Raw genomic sequence first — 18,028 nt, 5'->3', positions numbered from 1 at the left:
TACATGCACCAAATGTGTTATACTGTTATTTCCTTTTTAAATGTTCATTTTTCGTTGGTTATTTCCTTTTTAAATGTTCATTTTTCTCTACTCTCTCATTGCTACATACATATCCTACTTTATCTAATTATTTAACAGCCATCCCATCACAAACAAATATTTTTAAGAGTCATGTACACTCATTTGTTGTACATAATACGAAACAAATCACCTCCTCTTATGACAATGATGTGCATTTCCTGGAAAGAGATGTATGATGCCTCCTATTTGATGATGAGGTGGACCAATAAATTTTGGTGGTATATAAAATAACACTAAGTTATAAGATCGAGGATTTAAACCGATGCAATAAATAATTGTAGTACGTATAAAAATTGACTAGGAAGAAGTAAGTCTATATTTGGAGTAATCAGTAAAGTGTAAGCCCCTTTTATACTCAAGAGTAACTTATAGTTCCTGGATCTGTGAATTAATTCTCACTCTCTAAGTAGCAAATAGCTTAGAAAAAGGGAAAAGTAGAATTTATTTATTTTTTTTAAAAAAAAGCATTGAAATTTGAAAATGAATTCTCCCAATTGTAATAATATTGGTGTACTTCAAGGAGTTTCCTCCATGAAAAACACCATTCAATCCCAGAGTTCAATATACTGCAACAATCTCTCCCCCCCTCGCACAGACGACAGCATCAAGTCCGACAGCAACGACAGCGACAGCGACAGCGACGACAGCAGCCAGTCAGCAAGCCGCAAAGATGTCACACCAGATTTTACTCCAATTGATGCAACCATGTACAAGCTAATCGTCGAGGGAAAACTCGACGATATGTTAAAATCACAAGTTAGCTTGGAAAAGCTGAAATGTAAGGAATACGAAAACTCTGTGCTGCACATTGCAGCAGGATCAGATCAGTCTCAGTTTATCACCGAACTTCTACCAAAAACCAAAGATGTTATTAAGGAATCAAATAACATGGGTGATCTTGCGTTTCATACTGCGGCGAAAGCAGCGCAGTTGAAATCACTCAAAGCACTTATAAAGTGGGATAAGTATGATCAAGCAGAGAACATTGAGAAATCGTTGTTGGGTGAAGGGAATGATGAAGGCGATACGCCGTTGCATATTGCGTTAGAGAATCATGATGAAAAAATGGGTTTGGTTTTGGTTGATGAATTTTGTGAAGCTTGTTATAAGTTGAATAAGAAGAATATTACTCCGCTTTATTTAGGTATTAAGTCCGAGTGTTGGGAAATTGTGAAGAAGATGATCATTTATACAGAGCAGCATAAGGATACTGCCGAACCGATGTTGCTCAAGGGAAAGTCTGTTGTTCATGCTGCCATTGAGGCCAAGAACACAGGTATGTTACCTTGGTATTTTATATATATATATTCTGATATTGATTATATTTCATATCTCCAACATTTTAAAATAAAATAAAAAGTGTTGATAAATTTTAATAAGCAGGACAAATAAAACGATAAAGGGAATATAATTTACTTATTCTTGGCATTATACATGGCATGGGCAAAAGTTGTGAGAAAAGGTTATTTTATATTGGAGGGAGAAGAAAATAACAATTGTGATTAACTGATCAGAGTAATTTAATATTGAGTGGAATTAAAAAAATAATAATACTAGTAATTTATTTGTTGTATCGAGGTCTACAATTCGAATTTGTAAAGTCAAATTAGTATCTTTAAAAAATTTAATCAGATAAAATATGGAAAATTTCCAGTTTATCATATTGAGAAACAAAATTTATTACTCACAATAAGAAATTAGGGCATCCCAAAATATGCTTTTCATTTCATAAATGATCTTTTCATTAGAAATCTTACCAATATTTAACGGTTTATCCTAAAGATATTTAGGTATATTACTACACGTATGTTTGTTCAAATTAGACAAGAGCATATATTACCTATGTGTCTCCACCCAAATCAGATAAGATGTTACTAATTGATAATTACTCATTACCATTATAAATACGGAGTAACTACTCTGCTAGTTTTGTCAAACAGGACCTATCTCAATAGGAAAGAAAGTTGAATAGTGATGATAATATTTAGAGTAGATTAGAGCATCAATAGTGGGAGTGGTTTAGGTAGTTCTTAAGGAGAGAGAAAATTTAAGAAATGGGTTTTAAGTAAGAAATGGGAGTATCTTATTTAGCAATTGTGCTTGGTGGTTATGAAATAAGCAATAGCTCTGAAAAATATGAACCATAGCTGACTAGCATTAAACGACATTGTATACTACTAAAATTGGTGCGTTTTGCATGAAATTGTACAATTTATAAAAGCAAAAGTTATCCTATGACTGAAACTTGCAAGGGAAATGCAGAGCAATTGTTTAGCACCCACGTGATCATGCACTATCAAATGGTTGTTTGTAAAAATTTCCTTCCAACGGTTATTACTAAGAGAGAGATTAAGATATAGTGTTAAGAGTTTAGTGCATTCCTTTGAGAATATAAAATATGGTTCTTAATAATAGTTGTTGATGATGTGGAATAATAGAGAGAATAAGAACCCTCATTTAAGAACCTTTCCGTTACTAATGCTCTTATTATCTAAGGCGAAAAGGATGTTAAAAATTAAAGGACATATGAGTCGCAGCCACTTTTGACCTATGTTAACCTTATACCACAATAAATTTTAGATTCCTAATACTCCTGTTATCTACAGATTATTTGGTCAACAAAAGCATGATGACTCCACTCAATGTTCTTAAAGTAAAACAAGCTACTTTTTCTTTTTAAACACTCTTGATTACTTAGTTCTTTTATTTGCAAAATATATATGCTTTACATTTACATAATAACTCCTGAATTTGAATTTATACAGATATTTTGAAGTTGATACTAGACAATCACAATGAACTAATAAAATTAGTGGAAGATGATGGTCAATCACCACTATCTTATGCAGCATTTAAAGGTCACATTGAAGGTGTTCAATACTTGCTCAACAAATTCCCTGAATATGCGTATGTATGTGACAAAGAAGCCTCCTTTCCAATTCACAAGGCAGCATGTAGTGGTAATGTAAAGATCATTCAAAAGTTACACATGACCAAAAACTTGCTCAGTAAAAAAGGGCAAAGTATTCTTCATTTGGCTGCTAAATATGGAAAGTCCCAACTAGTATCGTATCTCATCAAAATGACCGAATTGGCAAGACTCATTAACCTTAAAGACGAAGATGGTAATACTCCTTTGCATTTGGCTACCAGAGACCTACATCCGAGGGCGGTCTATATTTTGACAAGAGAGAAGAAATGCAAGACTAAGTTGCAGAACAAGAAAGGGTTAACAGCTCTTGATATTTTTGAGGTTCATGTTGATTCATTCCCCACGTTTGAAGCGGTATGTTATCGATTAACCATTTTTTATATTACCAACATACGTATTAGTCACGATCAAATTACTTCCTTTGTTTTTCTTTACTAGTTAGGTAATCATGTGTACGTGATTTACTGTTGTGTACATTTGATCTTAACATATTATGAAGTTAACTTTAATATATAGGAAAATTTATGAGGAAGGTCCTTTTAAGTAGACTTTTTTGTGACAAAGGCCCTTTTATAAAAAAGGTGGCGGCACAAAAGGTTCTTATATCATGTTTGGGTTGTGAGAATGGTCCTTTAATTTGACCATTTTCCGGCGTTGACTTTTTTATTTTTCGGCCAGAAAAAGCCACGTGTAAAGAACGTGACTTATTAAGTTCCCTTTTTCCACTATTTTCTCTCATTGTGGGGAGGATTAGCCTTGAATTACTTTGAATACCCTTCAATTTTAATTTATGAGATTATAATTGAAGTTTTGGTGTTAATTGTTTTCAGAAATTAGGGTTTAGTAGGGGAAAAGAGGAGGGAGAAAAAAGGGAACTTAGATATGACTTTTTTTGGCCGGAAAATAAAAAAGTCAACGCCGGAAAATAGTCAAAGGACCCTCCTTACAACCTAAACATGATATAAGGACCTTTCGTGCCACCTTTTTTATAAAAGGACCTTTGTTACAAAAAGGTTTACTTAAAAGGACCTTCCTCACAAATTTTCCTAATATATACGAGGATTTTTTTGAAAATAACACCACAAATTTTACAAAAAATGGATTATAACACCACAATTTTTCAAATTTTGATTATAACACCATAAAAAAATCAAAAAAAATTGGTTTCACCACCAACTAACGGATTTTTGGATGGAATCCGTTAGTAGGATCCACTGTGGACACGTGTCACTCAGGGATTTGTTTAAATAAAAATTAATTAAACATAAAAAAAAACCCCTAAATTCTCACCCAACCCAGCCCCACCACCGGAACCACTAGCCAAAACGTCGATATCCCCTAACCTCCCGCCGGAACCACCTTATCTCCTGTCGGAACTAGCCGGAACCGGCGACTCCATCATTTCCGCTCCCCGAAAACTACCCCAGCCCCACCTAGCCTCACATCTCCAACAACACCAAACTAGCCCGCGCAACCACCTCCGCCATTCAAAACACAACCAAATCACACCCATCAAACTCCGCCTGCTTCGACAACCCACAGATCTCCACCTGCGCGACGACCCCCTCTCTGATCCCCACCCTAGTTTGCGACCCCCTCCTTGCTAGCGGCGGTTGGGTTGTTTTTCTGTGGCTGAGGTGTTTCAAGGATGGGTTAGGAGATGGGTTAGGTGGGTTTTCGATGGCTGGGGTGTTTTGAAGTTGGCTCCGGTGGGTTTTTCGGTGGCTTGAGGTGCCGACGGTGGGGCTGGGTTAGGGTTTCAGGGCTGTCGGCGGCAGTTCATGGTTGCCGGTGGTGGATCGGAGCTAGGTTAGGGATTGGTATTATTTTATTTTTTTAAAAAAATATTTTGGTTTTTTTTTAAACCAATCAATGAATGACACGTATGCTTAGTGGGTCCCACTAACGGATTCCATCCAAAGATACGGTTAAATGGTGGTGAAATTCAATTTTTGGGTTTTTATGTGGTGTTATAATAAAAATTTTAAAAAAAATAGTGTTATAATCCATCTTTTTTTTAAATATGAGGTGTTATCTTCAAAAAAATCCTTTATACGAAGTATGAAATTAAATTATTACAATAATTGGGTTGTGATTTTCTAAACAATCTGATTTGTTGGGCCTTGTTATGTTTTGGATCAACCAAATATTTTTTGCCTGGCCTAGCTTATGTTATAATACATCCTATGCATGTTGGGCATGACAAATCAAACTAATTGTTAGTGAACCACGTTAAATTTGTGTTTTTATTTAATTTGTTTATGTTATTATCTTTCTTGCATCCGTTGTAACATGTACAATTCATTGCTTTATGAATTTTCAGAGACTTACTTGGATGGCCTTGAGATATGTGGATGCACCACGAAGCTCACAATCACTAAGAAAGAGCTGCTACAAGCAACTACAAAGAGTTAGAAAGCAAAAGAACAAAGCAAATAGCGTGAAGGAGTTGGATGGTTTCAGAAAAAGAGTTGACACACACATGCTAGTAGCCACACTAGTGGCTACTGTTACGTTTGCAGCTGGATTCACCCTTCCGGGAGGTTACAACCAGTCCGACAATGACCCGAACATAGGCATGGCTGTCTTGCCGGACAGATGGCCGTTCAAGGCATTTGTAATATGCAACACAGCGGCATTATACAGTTCCGTTTTATGTGTGGTAACTCTCATTTGGGCACACTTAGGTGACCTTAAGCTAATCCTGGTATCTCTCAAGTTCGCACTACCCTTGTTGGGTTTCGCATTGGTGATGATGTCCTTGGCTTTCATGATGGGTATATTCGTCGTGTTGAGGACAGTACCTTGGCTATCCTACGTGGTTTTAGGCATGGGATGTACCTTCTTGTTCGGCGTACTTCTGTTCTTTATACCACTCTATAACCCATCAAGCATTAAGAATTCTGTGGTGCGGTTTTTCTTTTCCGGCACCTTTCTATTGTTGTTGCTAGTGTGTGAAAAAAGCTCTATTACATATGCCTAGGACGTCGGTTTCATGTATGAAGCAGCTTTCATCCATCAAACCAAGGCGTAAAGCCTTTAGTAGAAATGCAGAATGTATGCATATACTGTAAACCGATCTTTTGTCAACGTAATATTGTGAGATGATAAGAGACCAGTGTTATAACTCATGCATGCAGCTTCAGTCGTGGTAATTGAAGCTAGAATAATAGAGAATTGGTCACATTTGTGTTGTAGCTAGAATGACTAATTAATTTCACGAATACATATGTAATTGATGCTCCGATCATTTGTCTTTAAAGGTCAATTAGAAGAATTAGTCACATATATATTAATATAAATCCCATCATAGGATTTAAAAAAAAAAATATATATATATATATATATATAAAAAAAAATGTCACCATAGAAAAGATGAAACATTCATTCATCTTTTTGTATGATCATGTCTTTATCTGTGTTACTCTTTATCTGTGTTACTCTGTAATAAGGAGTTTGGACGATATAACAAATTATTTAAACTAGAGAAAGTACGCTATAGGAATTTTTCAGTAGTATGTACAATATCAAAAGCGATAATATGTGCAACATATTTATCCTAAAGTACTTGGAGTGGTAGCCCAGTAGTCAGCATTTCCATCTCTCGTACCCATAATGTGTGGGTTTGATGATCACCAAGGGCGGGTTGTTTGGGGGGAGATTGGGGCATTTCTTCCTATGCTTAAAATCGGCAGCATCCATCCTCCAAAGATTGCGTGTTGGTCTCTCAGGGAGACGATAGCATCAGACACTTCAGTACTGGGACTGATTATGAGGAAGACACAACGGCAGTGTGCAGTGCCAGCAGCAGCAACGGTGGCAGCATGCAGTGGCACCAGCAGCACGGCATTTCAAATTCTGTGAGAGCATCACATTTTACAGGAAATGTGCAGCTTCAGCTTCCAAAATAGACCCTTGCTCTACATGTAACTCCACAAATCCAGAGTAAGTTCCAAATTTTCAACGCACACTAGACAGGTCACTGTTATCAGTTGCATCCAGCAGATTTTGCAGCATCAAGAAAAGATACATTTAGAGACATTGAACAGCAAATTAATAAGAGATTCAGAGGTAAAGATTACAGTTTCTTACTTCAAGAGATAACTAAACAGGAGTGCATCTTGGCACATACACTAAAGAGTAAACCCGGTCCACTATTAAAAATTTATCTGAAGTTCTGAACCTAGGCATCAATATTTATTGCAGCTGATGCCCTAGCTGCAGATTTTGAAATCCAAATAATTTCTTGGGTACATGAAGGTTAAACATAGCAGTTACAGTCACATTTGACTAAAATTAAAACACAAGGAATTGATGCAAGGAATTTTAATCTCAAGAGATTAAGGGTAGCAAAATCTTGATCCTGCTGCAGCTTTTAAATTTTCTAACGCGTCAAAGATGTTATAGATTCTTATAGCTGAAATAGCAGACATAAATGTTCAATGAGATAGGAGATGTCACAACTTAGGGCATGTTCATTCATCTTGTTTTGTCCAATTGCAAAAAATAAGTTCAGATAAAATAAGTTTGGAAAAAATGAGTTCAGATAAATTCACAACAAAATAATTTCAGGAATATAAAAATAAATAAAAATAAAAAAAGACAACATCAATGTAGGAAATTTGACTCTCTCTGGAAAATGGAGCTAAGATGCTTTTAATACTTTTGTCAATTAGAGATTCAAAAAAAAAAAAATCCAAAGGTTGCTCACAAACTCTACAAAAAACCTGGTACTACTAAACAAATTTGCCTAATATTTCTCAATGTTACTCTGTAGTAAACAATGCAGGCTCCTAATCACAGAAACATCATACTACATTCAACATGAAATGCACACTTTCAAGATATACACCAACCAAAAGAAAGAAAGAAAAAAAAAACAGTAGACCATCATATAACACAAGCTAGCATACTACCCAGCAGCCCCGCAAGCAACACACACCCCTCTACAACCCCCTACACGTGCAGCCCAAAATGCATGGACCAATTACTTTTATTTAACCAGCAGGGAAATTCAGAGATGTTCACTATCTGTAAGTTGTCATTAGTAAGTTATCAAGTCATTGTTCCTATTTGCAGATATTAGGAATTGAATACTAGAATATCACATGAATAAATTCAGGCATCATATTCGTTTAGCATGAGATTTTTAGAACAAGAGCACAATAATGCAGGAAAATATTTAAGGCCCATTTTTATAAATCATTTGATTTTTTCATGGGTGCAGGAAAAGGAGATTTAGTGAACGGTTCAGCTCAGCAAAACAGAAAGCTGACCTCTTTAATTTTATGACATTCTTGGGACACTAGGACAGTTTGGCATCACCACTACGGCAAGAATCTCTCTAGAGCCAGCTTCCAAAACGGTAAGCATTTCATAATTGATTTGGCCATTGAATCATAGAGGTCCCTGTAGTCTGAAAAAAAAAATCCACACTCACAGGTGAAATGGATTAGAGTGCTATAATCAGACTTCAATTTATTTACCAAAGAGGGAAGAAACAAGAACAGCCAATACCATCAGATAATTCATTTAATTAAATTAAAGGCTTCGTCATATTAAGCAGGGCAGGTCTTGTTAGTGACTGGAGATCTACCTTCAGTCCCAGAGAACCCCTGCAGACTAGGCAATTTAGCTCTGAAGGAAAGACTCTAAATTGCCTCGAAATTGCTAAGTACTTTAATCCTGAGGATGAGAACATTATAAACCAGTTTGGAGTGTCTAGCAAACTTAAATTTTCATAAGTTGACACCCACACAAGTCATTCATTATCAACTGAATCTCTTGTGCTTTTTCAAATGCAGGAAATAGAACATGTACTGTCTAAATTAAATTATATTTCTGAACCTCATCCAATCAGAAAAATCATATAAAGATTTTCTAAACAGAATTCATCTATCAGAAATAAAGCACACTTAGCTATACGACAACACCAACAAGGCCACAACACATCTCATTCCACTCATGACCTAAAGAAAGCCAGAGATCATCCAGAGCTCGCTCTTTGCAGTGCCAGAGTCGAGATAGAGATGGTGTGAGGGTGAGGGTGAGACGAAAGATAGGGAAAAGGGTGAAGATGTGTGAGGAGAGATAGAGAAAGGGATGAAGAAATGAGAGGAGAGAGATGGGAAATAGGTCAAAAAGAACGAGACAGAAAGAAGAGGGAGATAGGGGTGAAGAAAAGAATTTTAAAAATATATATATAGATTCAAAGCCACTGATTAGTTCAAAACCATAGTGTTTGAGTCTTATTGTTTTTCAAAAAAATTAAACTTGCAGTTTCAAATGCACCATGAAAGAACCAGCACATTTATCACAAGATATTTGACTTTTTTTTTTTTCTATTATTGCAACCTCAGTGAGAATGAGGAAAGAAAGGGTGAGTAAATATTGATTTACCATCAGCAAAATGCCAACACAAACAATCAAAGTATCAAACTCACTGATGATAAATAACCAGGATATACCATATAGAAACATTCAAATGTTACATCAGGAAATTTTGTCAAAAACCACCTTTTAAATTCCAGTTTTTTGCAAAAACCACCATTGAAAAAATATGTGGTAATTAACCACCTTTTAAAAATTTTATGTTGTAAAGTAACATCTATGGCCGAGAAACAAATGTTGACCAAAAATCTGGCATTGACCATTCACATGACCTTTAAATGACCCCCCCCCCACTCTTTCTATCTTCTCTCAACTACTCACAGAATAAATGGAGTGCAAGTGTGCAACCAACAACAACCACCGCCATCACACATTTCACGTAAAACGGCAACACTTCAAGTTAGAAGATAAGACTATCAGAACACCTATACGCCATGCACTCATGCAGTGCATTAAAATGAGGAAAGGTTTGGCATTGAGGTACGAGACTGAGGAAATGATGATCACCAGGGTACCACAAGACTATCAGAACACCTATACGACATGCACTCATGCAGTGCATTAAAATGAGGAAAGGTTTGGCATTGAGGTACGAGACTGAGGAAATGATGATCACCAGGGTACCACAACACCACAAGGCTCTTAAGTCGCAAAGGGCATGAGTCCCCTACTAAAATTGCACCAAGCTTTTATTTTAAATAGAAAATTCTCATTAAAAGAAATTCATTTTTCGTAATACATTTGATATCAGTATTAAGAAACACAACTATGAAAAATCAGACAATCATAGAATTTATCAAACAAAATTTCATTTGGTTGTAAAATACTCCATAATCCATACTTTCTAGGTATGACGCCTTTTTACTAAAAAATTGTATGAATCGCTCCTAAGCATGTGCCTTCACCTCCAGGACCCTATTGCCTGAGGCACTTCTGGAAAACCCATGCAAAAGTGTTACACTAGAATCATTATATTTTTAACCATCCAATGGCCCAATAAGTGTTAAGACACAATGGTTTCTGACCAAATCAAAATTCACATGCCTAAACTGGATTAAATATTGCATAAAATCACACAGCTGACAAAAAACATCTACACACATGTAAGACAAACTGCTATCCATAGAGTGGATACTGACAGATGTAAGAGTTTCAAATTGGGCAGGAACTCACTTACAAAACGCTTCTGTTATTATGAGCACCAAGATCCAAGCACAAACTTATATGCAAATTTTTTTTGAGGAAACAAACTTATATGCAAATAAGTGAAGAAAAACAATATGTTTGCGGTTTCTGCAGTAAGTACCTCAGGTGTGTTCTGATTCAATCGAATCTAAATCCATCGATCCCAAGGAAGTAAATAGGTCATGAGAACCCATCATAGAACCAGAAGTCAATGAGCTTCTTTTGATATGGACTTTCTTCTCTTAAGGAGCCCCTCAATCAGAGTGAAATAAGCTGTCTTATTTACAGCTACTCCTTTATGACTAGCCTCTTGATATATGTCCATTGCTTCCCTGTACCGACCTTCCATGCACAATTCATTTATCCTTTTTGAAAAGTCTTCAGCACATGAGATTGGCTCTGCCGTCACTACATCAGCCTCAACCGATACGCCCTTTTCAAGCTGTGAGCATTGATCCTGCAACATTCCAGATTGAAGCATTGTTTCCCTAAATTTTTCTGCTTCCATTGTTCTCCCTGCACTGGCAAGAGCATTGAAAATGGCATTGTAGGTGTACTTATCCGGTCCTACATTATTTTCCATCATGTCCTCCACAAGGTTTAAAGCATCTTCAAGTCTTCCGTCCTTACACAGACTTGTTATCAATGTATTGTACGTAACTGCATCAACTTCTTTGCCTTTAGAAACCCAAGTATGGAAAAGCTTAATAGCCTTTTCAAGCATCCCATCAGAGCAAAGACCGCGCAGAAGAATATTACATGTGTACACATTAGGCTTAAATGCATTCTCCACCATTTTGTTATGAAACTGAAATGCTTGCTCAACTTTACCCTCCCAGCAATAACCATGGATAATGGTGTTGTATGTAGTCTCATCTGGGAACAATCCATTCTCCATAAGTTCATTCAACTTTCCGATTGCTTGGTCAGTTTTTCCTGATTTGCAGAACCCAGAGATTAAAGAATTATAAGTGGCAACACTTGGAATGACCCCTTTCTCTTTCATCTCCTCCCAAACCTTTAAAGCCCTCTCCTCCTTTTCATCCTTAAAGTACCCCGTAATCAGAGTACCATAACTCACTTCATCAAGCACATAACCCCGCCCAATAGCACTATTGAGTAGCTCATGCGCCTCATCAAGCCTCTTGTCCTCACAAAGAGTGTGAAGAAACATATTCAACGTAAATATATCCATCTTCAAGCCTTTCCTACCCATCTGACTCATCACCTTAAAAGCTTCTCCAAAGTTCCCCAACTTGCAATATGCATTAATTATAGTATTATAAGTCACACAATCTGGTGAAACTCCACTCTCTTCCATCTCCTTTAGCGCATTCATTGCCTCTCCAATCTTCTTTTGATCACAAAACCACTTGATAATTATATTATAAGTAACCGCATTCTTCCCCACTCCCTTATCCCTCATTTCATCCAACAACGCAAACGCCTCGTTACTATCCCTAAACTTGAGACACCCATTAATCAAAGTATTATAAGTAACCACATCCGGCATTAATCTCAACTTCTCCATCTCATCCCTCTTCCTCAAACCCTCATCAATCTTCCCATCATTACACAATCCATTAATCAACATATTATAAGTCCAAACATCAGGCAATAAATTATTATGTGTCATCAAAACGATAACCTGCGCCGCCTCCTTCAGCCACCCCATTTTACAATACCCATTAATCAATATATTATAAGTATTCTTATTAGGAACCAATCCTTTATCCTTCATATCAGACAACAATTCTCTAACATCATTCAACCTACCTTTCTTACACAATGCATCCAAAATAGTATTATAAGTAACATTATCAGGAAAACAATCAAAATCAGACATAATCTTAAGCACTTCCATAGCATCCTTAAATCGAAATTCCGAACAATACCCATTAATCAAAATATTGAAAGTAACAACATTTGGGGCAACCCGAATTCGAGCCATATCATCAAACAAATCTCTACAACTAGAAATAGAATGAGAAGATGGGTATTTTACCAATGAATTGAGCAAAGTATTGCAAGTTAGAAGCTTTGGCTTGAGCTTGAGACGCTTCATCTTCTTGAAGATTTGAAGGGCAAAATGGGGTTTTCCTGACTGACAGTAGGCGGAAATTGCGGTGTCGAAAAGGGCTTTGGTGGGCGGAGGAAGATGGGAAGAAGGGTGAAGGAGATGGTGATGAAGAGTGTGTTGAGGATCGGAGGCGATGAAAGTGAGTAAATGGGATTTTGCATCGCTGAATTTGTTATTTTTGAAGAATGATGGGAGGAGATTGAGGAGGGATGAAAGAGATGATTTAGGTGCTGGGATTTGGGTTGCCGCCATTGTTGTGGAGCTTGAGTTTTTCTTTGGTGAAGAATAGAAAGACGAGGGTTTGAAATGAGAATTCGAAAATGGGGGAAAAGACCTAAAATTGAATTGGAATTTTTTTTTTTTTTTTTTTTAAAAAAAAAACAATTGAATTGGAAAATTTATTACGAGTACTCATAAAGTCATAATCCGACCTCTGCGTAGTTTTATTTTAAGAAATATTGCCCCCATTAATCCCTGTTGAATAATAAATCTCTCAAGTGTCACCACACTTTATAAGGTAGAGGAGTTACTCACAAGTGGGTTACAATGGGTTTCAACAATCCCAACTTTGACTCGTTCGCCAATAATAATCCCTACTTTTGATTATTCAGTATCAATCTCAATTTTATGCCCTATTAATTTCTATTGCACCCAATCTGTCATCTAACCTGATGTAGCAGGTTATCTAAACATGTGTCAGCGTATGATTGGCTTAAATTTTTTTATTAAAAAAAATAAATAAACCCCACAAACCACCCATGCCCAACAGCTGCCACCACACCCCCACCCCCACCCCTGCCGGAAAATCAGCCCCATCCCCGAAAACCCCTCACCCGCTACCAGAAACCGCCGCCCTGCCCTCCATTCCCCCTCCCTCGAAACCCACCCCTTCCCTTCCCCCACCCCTGAAAACCCCTCCCCCACTCCCGGAAACCGCCGCCCAACCTTCCCCCTTCCCTCGAAATTCACCCCTTCCCTTCCCCCACCCCTGTCATTAAGGAGTAATGGTGAATAATCGAAAGTATGGATTATTATTGGCGGACGAGGCAAAGTTGGGATTAATGGGGCAATTTTTCCTTTATTTTATTAATCCGACTTTTGTTTATTCCACAATAATTCAAGCTTTAGGAGTGTCCTATTCTATTACTCCGTAGATTTATTCCATAATAATTCAAGTTTTAAGGAGTGTTCTATTCAATTAAGTCAAAGTGACCCGTTAACGATTTTTCACATGATTTTTACTATTATTATTTTCAAATTATTTAACAAAAAAAAGAGTTATAAAAAATTATAAAAAAAATCCCACCAAGAGCAATTCACAAGCTTCCCCCCTTCCATGGCCACACACGAACAACCACCGGACCTGCTTGGAGAGTGGGAGGTTGTCGGATTTGGGGGATATGGTTGTCGGGTTTTGGAGATGGCAATTATGGAGGTGCATTTTCATGAAGGTGGAAAGGAAGAGGAAGAAGAAACGGAAAAAAAAAAAAAAAAAATTTAAAGTTTCTTTAAAAATAAATGGAAAAACATTTTTTAGACAAATGAAAACATGACATGTGGCATCTGTTGTTTAGGTTAAATGACCTGCTTGGCCTAATATAATATAATATCCCTAAATTTTGGATTATTGTAGGAAAACTAAAAGACAAAATTAATAAAAATAAGATCGCGCAAAAATTGAATTATTAGAGTCAAATTTTTTAATTGAATTTTACTGATTGCAAAGTTGTGAGTGATTTGCTTCTTTTCTTTTTTCACTTCTGTTATTATTATTATTATTATTATTATTATTATTATTATTATTATTATTATTATTATTATTATTATTATTATTATCCATAACTTTTAAGAGGAGTGATGGACCACTACCAGGTATAGGCTCCCTTAATCCATACCTGGGGAAAAAATGAACTTCCATGTACATTCTTAAACAGTAACTCATTTGTTACTAAGCTGTGTTTCTATAGCAAGGGTTGAAGATCTAGGGTTTCATAATCTCTACAAGAATCCGGAGGACCATATGAGCATTTTCACTCGAACGACTATGCATCAATGGATTTCAAGCCTAATCAGTGCGAACTCACAAATTGTATTGCTCCACATGAAGTTTTTTTATAAAGGCGATTGTCAATCAAATCTACGTTGTATTTAATTTTAAGGTGTGTACTTGTGTTGGAATTTTTGATTTCTTAAGAATTATATGTAAGTGTCGTTTGGCTACATTTTATTAATGAAATCTCTTTTTTTTCTTGTAAAAAAAATATGTAAAAAAGTACTCTCTTTCCTCTCCCCCCACCCCCCCCCCCTTCCTCCACCGAAAAATCCTAAAAATAAAATAAATAAATAAATAAATAAACTCTCTCCTCTTTCCCTATGTAATCAATTTGAAGATCTCAAAGACGAGTTTGGTCGTTCTTGTAGCTTAAAGGTGTTGGTGGTCATAAAGTTTATAATTCGAACGAAATTTCACCAGAAAACCAATTAAAAAACCTTTGACTGAGAGGAGAGAGAAAATTACCATTACCATCACCATCATTTTCATCTTCATCTTCATAAAGTACCGTATGCCAGTTAGTTATCGCACCGTCCTTACCACCACTACTATTGAATGTGTAATAATAATACACACATTACAATAACAACATGAAATCATACGATAACGGTATACAAATCAATGATAGTAGTATACAAATTAATAACAAAATGTATCAAACCCACAAAATTTCATATACCCAAAAGGTATATAAAATTATAAATCAAGCTCATAAAACAATATAAAAAAAATAACAGTTTACAAATAAAAAGTAACAATATACATGTTAATTGAATATCGACAAACAATTAACGTCGTCGACTTCAACTTTAATTTCATTCTCACACTCATATTGTTTCGAATTTCGATAATATTTAGCAGTGGACACATTGTTTTTCATGAATCAAGTAGTAAATTTGCACTCCGATAAAGAATTCATCGATTCTCGTGAATAAAGTAACAAGATGTTTGTAAACCTTGAAAATCATTTGCCGCCCTCTGACTATACTACCTTTCATCTATTAAAATTCATATCACTTTTTTGTTTAAATCAACCACACAATTTGCTGCTCCGGTAGAATTCCACTCCGATCCTTGTAGATGAAGACCTTAAGAGTAATGTAACTCTGGCAGAGTCGTAATTCTAACAGAAAAGTATATTCCATAGCCTCCTCTCCTCTATTTTTGGGTTAAATATTATTTTTACCCATTTTTCCCTTTCATTTACATGAACTTTATTTAGAAAATAATATTATTTTTGTGGTATTGACAAGTACAAGTCCACCTAGCTAGTAATGGGTAATATTCTTCAAAATGAAATCTGTGTAACTTTTGTAGATGGGAGAGATAAAGTGAAAGAAAAAAAAGTGGACTACTCCATATATGATACAAGAGAAATAGAATTTATAATTTTTTTAAAAAAAATAGTGATGCGTCTTAAGTCGAAACTTCTACATATAGAAAGTGATCCATCTATAATAATAATAATAATAATAATAATAATGGTGTTTATTCCGCAGGTGATGTTCGTCATTATGCTTTTCTTGCCTCTCGGTTACAGTCTGCTGGGTTGCAGACAAAGCTTCTCCGGCATGCTAGCGTTGATGGCCTTGGTCGAGCTTTTGCGGATGTCTTGCTTCAGTTTAATGGAATGGTTGGGTCTGACATTTTGAGTAATCCTAGTGAGGTCGCTTCCCCTAAACTCATGAAGAAATTGGCAGATATATATTTCACAAAGGTTACCGCATCTGTAGAATCCACCTTCTCTTTATCTCCTCATCAATCAGCATTGTGGAAATCGCAGCAAGGAGATCACTCCTCCGCTTGGTTTCGGGCGGTTCCTATTTCAGGGTTGGGTCAGACTATGAACGTAAGGACTTATCGATGTTTATTATGCTACCGTCTAGTTGTTCCTTTATTCTCTGTTTCGACGACGTGTGTTGCTTGTTCAAGGGTTTTCACTGGGGATATTTTCGGTGATCACGCGGTATCGTGTGCTGGTATGGTTGGTATTAAACATCGGCATAATGTTGTTCGAGGTACTCTTGTTGATGTTTGTTATCGATCTGAGATTTCAGCTAGAAAGGAGGTTGACGTTGGTAATCATAATCGAATGGTAATCATAATCGAATGGTATTTTTCACTTCATTCGATTATGATTTGACGTGAAAGGTACTCATCACTGGGTTTGGTTTTGGGGAGACATAAATGGGTGTCTACAGAAGCCCCCACTTTGACTGAGTTTGGAGAAACGCAGGTTTCGAAAACAAAAGTCAAAGTAGCGATAGGGACGGAGAATGATTCAGAACGTTCTGCGATCCTAAATCATTCTTGTAACGTCGATACCTGCAAACTAGCGTTAGTTAAACAAATAAGATAGTTAAGAAACGCGTATCTTGCACCGCCGAGCACACGTCTCTAAAGTAACCGATTTGCTGCTGTATTACTGTTGTTTTGATGACCTCCTGCAAGTTAGAGAATGTCATCCTGCTTGAAAACTTCTACGCTTGTAACTGCCTCCAATTTCCGTCTTGATAATCTTCCACAAGCCAGGGAACACTATCGAAGATTGCTTCGCCTGAAACAATCCTCTTCCGCTTTATGACCATCTTCCACATCTCAGGGAACACGATCGAAGACAACTTCTCTTGAAATTACCTTCAGTTGTTTGTGACAACTCTCCGCAAGCTAGGGAACGCTGCCGAAGATATCCTCGCTTGAAGCTATCCTCATTTGTTGCGATAATACTCCAAAGAAAATTATCGAAGACCTCCGCTTGTCGATCTTTAAAAGATCGCTTGAACTTTGCTTCCGCTATGCCTATACGTCGGCGCTTTTGCTGTTTGTGAACCTGTATGTCGGTGCCTTTTTCTGAATTATGAACCAGTATGTCGGTGCCTTTCTGAATGAACCAGTATGTCGGTGCCTTTTGCGATAAGCCAATGCTTAGGCGCTTTAAGCTAAGTGACACGATCTTTCATCAGGTCAATCACTTTATGTAATCAAGCCGATTACTAAAATCGTGTCAAATTGCTCAGAGGGCTAACTGGCGTACCAAGGAACCCAAAATATATTGCAAAAGGTTGGAACAACCGTACTGAGTGGCTGAACATTCTGGCGCCGCTGAAATAACATCAGCGCCACTATCTGGCTGTAGCGCCAGACGCTGGAACTAGCGCCAAGCGCTAAGCTTTATCGACTGACGCCAAGGTCTGACGCTTGGCGCTAGAGTCGGGTTTTCCTTAAATACCCTTCTCTTCCTCATTTCTGCTGCTGTTGTTCGCGTTTCTTGCTCGAGAATTCTCAGAACTTCAATTCACTCGTTCTT

General features: G+C 36.8%; 2 protein-coding genes across 4 annotated transcripts; one reads left to right on the top strand and one right to left on the bottom strand.

The window, feature by feature from the left end:
• The first annotated feature begins 343 nt into the window (after positions 1-343).
• On the top strand, positions 344-6,144 carry LOC110683710 (protein ACCELERATED CELL DEATH 6-like). Its single transcript, XM_021860104.1, has 3 exons — positions 344-1,357; positions 2,847-3,367; positions 5,337-6,144. The coding sequence occupies exons 1-3, from the start codon at positions 562-564 to the stop codon at positions 5,994-5,996; spliced, it is 1,977 nt and encodes a 658-aa protein (XP_021715796.1). The 5' UTR covers positions 344-561; the 3' UTR covers positions 5,997-6,144.
• Positions 6,145-6,380: 236 nt separating this feature from the next.
• LOC110683708 (pentatricopeptide repeat-containing protein At2g16880-like) lies at positions 6,381-13,145 on the bottom strand. 3 transcript variants are annotated; one of them, XM_021860101.1, is made up of 3 exons: positions 10,710-13,145; positions 8,290-8,429; positions 6,381-6,995 (listed from the first exon to the last, which is right to left on the bottom strand). In XM_021860101.1, the coding sequence occupies exon 1, from the start codon at positions 12,918-12,920 to the stop codon at positions 10,797-10,799; it is 2,124 nt and encodes a 707-aa protein (XP_021715793.1). In that variant the 5' UTR covers positions 12,921-13,145; the 3' UTR covers positions 6,381-6,995; positions 8,290-8,429; positions 10,710-10,796. The 3 variants fall into 3 exon arrangements, with proteins under 3 accessions (XP_021715793.1, XP_021715794.1, XP_021715795.1); XM_021860102.1 differs by having other exon boundaries at positions 6,381-6,933; XM_021860103.1 differs by lacking the exon at positions 6,381-6,995 and adding an exon at positions 7,026-7,430.
• Positions 13,146-18,028: the final 4,883 nt, after the last annotated feature.

This window comes from Chenopodium quinoa, unplaced genomic scaffold (assembly GCF_001683475.1).
Source record: "Chenopodium quinoa cultivar QQ74 unplaced genomic scaffold, ASM168347v1, whole genome shotgun sequence".
Classification (NCBI taxonomy): Eukaryota; Viridiplantae; Streptophyta; class Magnoliopsida; order Caryophyllales; family Amaranthaceae; genus Chenopodium; species Chenopodium quinoa.
Note: the sequence above shows the minus strand (reverse complement) of the source record. Positions and strands in the feature narration are given on the sequence as shown.

What these genes read in the sequence shown, in the direction of transcription:
- LOC110683710 (XM_021860104.1), top strand. Translation starts at nt 562, where the DNA reads ATGAATTCTCCCAATTGTAATAATATTGGTGTACTTCAAGGAGTTTCC. An exon ending in CATTGAGGCCAAGAACACAG is followed by an intron (nt 1,358 to 2,846) that starts GTATGTTACCTT and finishes GAATTTATACAG; the next exon opens with ATATTTTGAAGTTGATACTA. An exon ending in CATTCCCCACGTTTGAAGCG is followed by an intron (nt 3,368 to 5,336) that starts GTATGTTATCGA and finishes ATGAATTTTCAG; the next exon opens with AGACTTACTTGGATGGCCTT.
- LOC110683708 (XM_021860101.1), bottom strand. Translation starts at nt 12,920, where the DNA reads ATGGCGGCAACCCAAATCCCAGCACCTAAATCATCTCTTTCATCCCTC.